General features: G+C 41.8%; 1 protein-coding gene across 1 annotated transcript in view; it reads left to right on the forward strand.

The window, feature by feature from the left end:
* Positions 1-2,340, forward strand: part of barhl1a (BarH-like homeobox 1a) — a 3,893-nt gene extending 1,553 nt beyond the window's left edge. The window contains exons 2-3 of the mRNA XM_014174775.2: positions 397-610; positions 1,097-2,340. Coding sequence (XP_014030250.2) covers positions 397-610; positions 1,097-1,376 — 494 coding nt within the window. The 3' untranslated portion in view covers positions 1,377-2,340. The remainder of the gene's footprint in view (positions 1-396; positions 611-1,096) is intronic.
* Positions 2,341-7,835: the final 5,495 nt, after the last annotated feature.

Consider the following 7,835-nt stretch of genomic DNA (forward strand, 5'->3'; position numbering starts at 1 on the left):
CTGCAATTTGTCTACCTGATAATCAGATTTGTAACCCGAGGATCTTGTCAGCTCTATATTTCGGAATTATCCACGGTCCTGTGAAGTCGCGCCAGTCAGTTGACTGGTTTCCATCCCTTGTGGATCAATTAACTGGATTATTGTACTCCCTGAGAATCAGATCAGCCCATATAAAAACCAGTTTTCGCGCTTCACATATGCACTGTGCAATAACCATGGAAACAACCGAGATATTTTATGTGGCAGTTACAGGCCTATGGCCCTAGAAATCCCTGTCCAATCATAACCAAGATTTTAGGCTAACCGGAAAATGTGCCGATCACAATTCTATCCTTTATGATTCTGGTTATATTTTGGTCATGTATCTAATTGTAAATACATGTTCATTAATTGTAGCGCGAGACCGTGACATGGACAGCAGCAGGGCCAGTCCGTCGTCTCGGCTGAAGAAGCCCCGGAAAGCTCGAACCGCTTTCAGTGATCACCAGCTGGCCCAGCTCGAGCGCAGCTTCGAACGGCAAAAATATCTGAGTGTGCAGGACAGAATGGAGTTGGCAGCTTCGCTCAACCTCAGCGACACTCAGGTCAAAACTTGGTACCAGAACAGACGGTGAGTTGCAAGACAGATCGAAACCGTAATTTTTAATTAATGTAAGTAGGCCTAGTTATTGGATTCAGCCACTTAAAAATATGTTATTACAAACATATAGTTTTGGCTAAGCCCTCCCATATCGTTGTGAAGAAATGACACGTAACACAATTACGGACAACACATGAATACATGCATAATCAATTACTGCATTCTGTATCAATAATTGAAGTGCCGTGCTGTTATTACACAATTTCTATAATTATTGTTTACCCATAAAATGGCTGTCAACTGTGAGGAGATTTGATATTTTTTCCCCTAATGTAGCTACATTGTTTATTTAATAAACAGGCCTGTTGCGTGAGTAAAGTAGGCCTATGAAAAATTCTGGGCTACATCCAATTCTATTTCCTCCTGCTTGTTATAATAGCAGATAACGATGGACAATAAATTGTACCTATAGCTTAATTATGTTCTCTAAACCCTAATTTTCCTTTTTCGTTTTAGAACGAAATGGAAGCGCCAGACCGCTGTTGGACTGGAATTGTTGGCCGAAGCTGGCAACTACTCGACTCTTCAAAGAATGTTTCCCTCGTCATATTTTTACTCACAAAGTCTGGTTTCGAACCTAGAAACCACAGCGGGCTTATATCTGTACAGAGGACCCTCGGCACCACCACCTATCCAGCATCCGCTGTTTCCACGAATCCTCCTCCATGGTCTTCAAGGAGGCGGGGAGCCGCTTTCCTCTCTATCTGGGGTCCTCCCTCGACCTACACATCGATGAACGGACATAGCTGTCAGCAGCCACGCAAGCTCCTCGCTGACTAACAAATGGGACTGCACATGAACAAATTTACATGACTTTGAAAGTCAAAACTTTTATTTGGGTCGATATTTGTGAAATGTAGTTTGGCGTTAGGGGAAAAAAATGACAACATGTTTGTAGGCCAATGTGTAAGCTAATTGAACATTGTGTGTTTCAGAGCGGGCCTTCATATTTATTTTAGTCTGACGAATAGGCTCTTTTATCAACGTGAAATTATTGGATTGAGGCCAAAATGCTATTTTGTGTTAGCACAAAATTGGGTCTGGATTAAATTTGTATTGCTGAAATTCTGCGTTAGAGCTGGCAAAGGCAATCTTCCCACATTAGCGTATACTGCATCCACGATAAACGCTGCATGTCGGCCCCCAACGGAAATTAGCTTTACATTTCGATCACGCAATCTGTAACGCTTAAGCGATAGATTGAATAGAGCCCAATTATTCTCTAAAAACAAACAAAAACAAAATAAACACGTGGTTATAGCCTGTTTATAACAATATATATGTCCATGATATTTGCAAATAATGGCGATGTGGGGACCTACATTCCAGATTTATCTTTAGCATTTAATTCAATATGACATTCATTTTTCGTTCCGCTCAAATTGGACGACCAATATGGGGCATGGGGCAAAAGTGAAACTTTTTGAAGATGAAAGATGTAGCCTAATTTGAAATTGTTCGCGCAATGTCATGTGGTTGTTTCAAGGTATCCTATCCCAGTTAAAGCCAAAACAAGGGGATGTATTTACGTTTTTTAAATGTATAAATACGTTATAAAAAAATTACCCTTTTTCTCAAAATATGTGGTCGAAAGAAGATTTAGTACAGTTAGCCTAGACTCAGTTTTTATTTTATTAGGCCTGTTTAACTTTTATTTTGACAGGGAGTCATGTTAGCCAATCAATGGGCACATAATTGCACACTGGCCTCTATATGGTTAAAATTAAATTAAGGAATCATTAGAAATTAAAGCAAAACGTGGCCTAGGGTGGTCTAGCAGTCTAGCCGCTGCCTCTGGTGCACAAAACAACCCCAGATAGGTGCTGTGAAATGTGTTGTTTTACATGGTCAGCCATAGTAGTAGGAGGCCCTGGAGCAAAGTAGCGTTTAGTGCCTTGCTCAAGGGCACAGAAGATTTTTCACCTTGTCGCTCGGTCATTCGAACCAGCAAACTTCCGCTTCAGCACACTCTCCTCTTTCATCTCTAAACATACAACTAAATGTTCTTTAATAAAGGCCCAATGCAGTCAAAAACATAACTTTGTTTTATATACATATATATACACACATATATATATATATATATATCACACATACATAGATACATACATACATACACACATACATACACACATACACACCATGTTGGAATAATACTGTGAAATTGTAAGCCAAATTAAGTGGGAACGGTCAGGAATGGTGTGTAGAAAAACGTAACTCTTAAAATATAGCCTACATGTAAAATAAAAATATGAAGGTGAATTCGACAATTAGCTGTCAAATTAATTTCAGATTTGGTCAAAATTGATGTTTTGCAGAAGGCTACCTATAGCCTGCATTTTACACTTGATTTAAGTTGCACAAAATCTAATTCCAATTCCAATCAAGTGTTCATATCTAAAATGCACTTGGTTGAGAGCTGAAACTTTACACAATTCTTGTTCATTTCTAAACTACACAAAGAATTAAAGTAATCCCATTGAAATACAGTTGAAGTCGGAAGTTTACATACACTTAGATTGGAGTCTTTAAAACTCGTTCAACCACTCCACAAATTTCTTGTTAATATAGTTTTGGCAAGTCGATTAGGACATCTACTTTGTGCATGACAAGTAATTTTTCCAACACTTGTTAACAGACAGATTATTTCACTGTATCACAATTCCAGTAGGTTAGAAGTTTACATACACTAAGTTGACTGTGCCTTTAAACAGCTTGGAAAATTCCAGAAAATTATGTCATGGCTTTAAAAGCTTCCGATAGGCTAATTGACATCATTTGAGTCAATTGGATTTGAGTCAATCATTTGAGTCAATTTCAAAAGAAATCAGCCAAGACCTCAGGAAAAAAAATGGTAGACCTCCACAAGTCTGGTTCATCCTTGGGAGCAATTTCCAAACGCCTGAAGGTACCACGTTCATCTGTACAAACAATAGTACGCAAGTATAAACACCATGGGACCACGCAGTCATCATACCGCTCAGGAAGGAGACGCGTTCTGTCTCCTAGAGATGAACGTACTTTGGTGCGAAAAGTTCAAATCAATCCCAGAACAGCAAAGGACTTTGTGAAGAGATACAAAAGTATCTATATCCACAGTAAAACAAGTCCTATATCGACATAACCTGAAAGGCCGCTCAGCAAGGAAGAAGCCACTGCTCCAAAACCGCCATAAAAAAGCCAGACTACGGTTTGCAACTGCACATGGGGACAAAGATTGTACTTTTTGGAGAAATGTCCTCTGGTCTGATGAAACAAAAATAGAACTGTTTGGCCATAATGACCATCGTTATGTTTGGAGGAAAAAGGGGGATGCTTGCAAGCCGAAGAACACCATCCAAACCGTGAAGCACGGGGGTGGCAGCATCATGTTGTGGGGGTGCTTTGCTGTAGGAGGGACTGATGCACTTTACAAAATAGATGGCATCACGAGGGAAAATTCTGTGGATATATTGAAGCAACATCTCAAGACATCAGTCAGGAAGTTAAAGCTTGGTCGCAAATGGGTCTAGCAAATGGACAATGACCCCCAAGCATATTTCCAAAGTTGTGGCAAAATGGCTTAAGGACAACAAAGGCAAGGTATTGGAGTGGCCATCACAAAGCCCTGGGCCAAAATTCACCCAACTTATTGTGGGAAGCTTGTGGAAGGCTACCCGAAATGTTTGACCCAAGTTAAACAATTTAAAGGCAATGCTAAATATTAATTGAATATGTAAACTTCTGACCCACTGGGAACGTGATGAAAAAAATACAAACTGAAAAAAATCACTCTCAACTATTATTCTGACATTTCACATTCTTAAAATAAAAGTGGTGATCCTAACTGACCTAAGGCAGGGAATTTTTACTCTGATTAAATGTAAGGAATTGTGAAAAACTGAGTTTAAAATGTATTTGGCTAAGGTGTATGTAAACTTCCGACATCAACTGTAGGTCTAATCAATAGTGACAAACCCACTTGGAATTGCTTAAAACGAATTGTCAATATGGCAGTAGTATGGTAGTTGTAGGCTATAACTAATGTTGTGGCGGACCATCTGAACAGCTGACATTATTTGTCAACAATAGATTTGCCAAACAATTAGTCAATAAAATATTGAATGAGCGATTATCACAGCATTGTGAATGATGATGCCAATGATGACTCCCAAAGTGCTGGTGATGGTGTCTTGGGCTCTTAGCCAAAATGCGATAACAGCTGGTGACCAGCCGATACTGCCTGATATGACCGTGGAGAGACTGGGACGGGACAGCTGGTCAGTGGCGACGCAAGCAACACTCCTGACTCCACAGCCCGGCTTTAAAGCTACTCTACCTGGCGATTGGTGAAATTCAAGCCAACCAAACTCGTGAAATGGCCCCCAACGATTAAAACAAAAAGACAATGTGTTTTGGTTAGAAGTGAACAAATTAGGGGTGGATCAAAATTTACACAATGGTTACCTGGAGGAAAATGGGGGAGGGTCGTGCTTTTTCAATTTCAGTCAAGGGGAGGGTTTAGTACTTTCTAAATCTAGTCCAGGGGAGGGTCATGTAATTTGTAATTGATTAAATATCAACATTTCTTAGTGTTTTAGAATTACTTGCTTATTAAGAGGGAGATTAACCCGATGCCCCAATCAAGTTAAGCGTCAGAATAGAGACAAAGTAGAGTCGCAATTCAACAGCTCAGACACGAGACGTATGTGGCAGGGTCTACAGTCAATCACGGATTACAAAACGAAAACCAGCCACGTCGCGGACACCGACGTCTTGCTCCCAGACAAACTAAACAACTTCTTTGCTCGCTTTGAGGACAATACAGTGCCACTGACACGGCCCGATACCAAAACCTGAGGTGCGGGCTCTCCTTCACCGCAGCCAACGTGAGTAAAACATTTAAACGTGTTAACCCTCGAAGGCTGTCAGCCCAGACGGCATCCCTAGCCGCGTCCTCAGAGCAGCTGGCTGGTGTGTTTACGGACATACTCAATCAATCTCTATCCCAGTCTGTTGATCCCACATGCTTCAAGAGGGCCACCATTGTTCCTGTTCCCAAGAAAGCTAAGGTAACTGAGCTAAAACGACTATCGCCCCGTAGCACTCACTTCCGTCATCATGAAGTGCTTTGAGAGACCAGTCAAGGATCATATCACCTCCACCCTACCTGACACCCTAGATCCACTCCAATTTGCTTAACACCCCAATAGGTCCACAGATGACGCAATCACACTGCCCTAACCCATCTGGAAAAGAGGAATACCCATGTAAGAACGCTGTTAATCGATTACAGCTCAGCATTTAACACCATAGTACCCTCCAAACTCGTCATTAAGCTTGAGACCCTGGGTCTTGACCCCGCCCTGTGCAACTGGGTCCTGGATTATCTGATGGCCGCCCCCAGGTGGTGAGGGTAGGAAACATCTCCACTCCGCTAATCCTCAACACTGGGGCCTCACAAGGGTGCGTTCTCAGCCCTCTCCTGTACTCCCTGTTCACCCATGACTGCGTTGCCATACATGCCTCCGACTCAAATCATTAAGATTGCAGACGACACTACAGTGGTAGGCTTGATTACCAACAATGACGAGACGGCCTACAGGGAGGAGGTGAAGGCCCTCGGAGTGTGGTGTCAGGAAAATAACCTCACACTCAACATCAACAAAACAAAGGAGATGATCGTGGACTTCAGGAAACAGCAGAGGGTGCACCCCCACTATCCACATCGACGGGACAGTAGTGGAGAAGGTGGAAAGTTTTAAGTTCCTCGGCGTACACATCACGGACAAACTGAAATGGTCCACCCACACAGACAGCGTGGTGAAGAATGCGCAACAGTTCCTCTTCAACCTCAGGAGGCTGAAGAAATTTGGCTTGTCACCTAAAACCCTCACAAACTTTTACAGATGCACATTCGAGAGCATCCAGTCGGGCTGTTTCACCGCCTGGTATGGCAACTGCTCTGACCACAACCGTAAGGCTCTCCAGAGGGTAGTAAGGTCTGCACAACGCATCACCGGGGGAAAACTACCTGCCCTCCAGGACACCTACACCACCCGATATCACAGGAAGGCCAAAAAGATCATCAAGGACAACCACCACCCGAGCCACTGCCTGTTCAGCCCGCTATCATCCAGAAGGCGAGGTCAGTACAGGTGCATCAAAGCTGGGACCGAGAGACTGAAAAACAGCTTCCATCTCAAGGCCATCAGACTGTTAAACAGCCATCACTAACATTGAGTGGCTGCTGCCAACATACTGACTCAAATCTCTAGCCACTTTAATAATTAAAAATTGGATGTAATAAATGTATCAGTCACTTTAAATGCCACTTTATATAACGTTTACATATCCTACATTTCTCATCTCATATGTATATACTGTACTCTATACCATCTACTGAATCTTGCCTATGCCGCACGGCCATCGCTCATCCATATATTTATATGTACATATTCTTATTCATTCCTTAATACACACGTCTACGGTAGTTGGGAAATTGTTAAGATTACTTGTTAGATATTACTGCACGGTCAGAACTAGAAGCACAAGCATTTCGCTACACTTGCATTAACATCTGCTAACCATGTGTATGTGACCAATAAAATTTGATTTGATCTCTGATTCTCCGCTGGGTGTGCAATATCACGTTCGCCTATAGGCTATTTAGTGTGGTTTCAATCAAAAGATCCATAGCCTATAGGCTACAAAGTGCCTGCTCGGAGAAACAAAGAGCAAAGTTATATTTCTAAGATAGCTGCTGGGATGGTGTAAATAAAACTAGGCTGCATTACACACTGCAATGGATATTAGAACCCTGGGCCCCGGCCTGCTCTCCTCTTGCTGATCAAAAAATTGTGTGCGCTTCCTAACAAATGGCTGTGCTGTGTAGGCCTACGGTGGCAGTTCAGGAGAGTCAAAGGCTTCTTCTGAAAATAATTTTGGATTATGCCTAGTCCTAAAAATCTTGCGTGTGGACTAGCCTATAGCCCATGTTCTTATCAGTTTGAAAAGGAGACCATTAACATGACAGGTCAACTTTGATAGCTTGCTACTACTATAATTGATTTCATTAAAAACAATATACAATGCATTCGGAAAGTATTCAGACCCCTTGACTTTCTCCACATTTTGTTACGTTACAGCCTTATTCTAAAAGGTATTAAATCGTTTTTCACCAATCTACACACAATACCCTATAATGACAAAGCAA

Source organism: Salmo salar, chromosome ssa26 (genome assembly GCF_905237065.1).
Source record: "Salmo salar chromosome ssa26, Ssal_v3.1, whole genome shotgun sequence".
In the NCBI taxonomy this organism is placed as follows: Eukaryota; Metazoa; Chordata; class Actinopteri; order Salmoniformes; family Salmonidae; genus Salmo; species Salmo salar.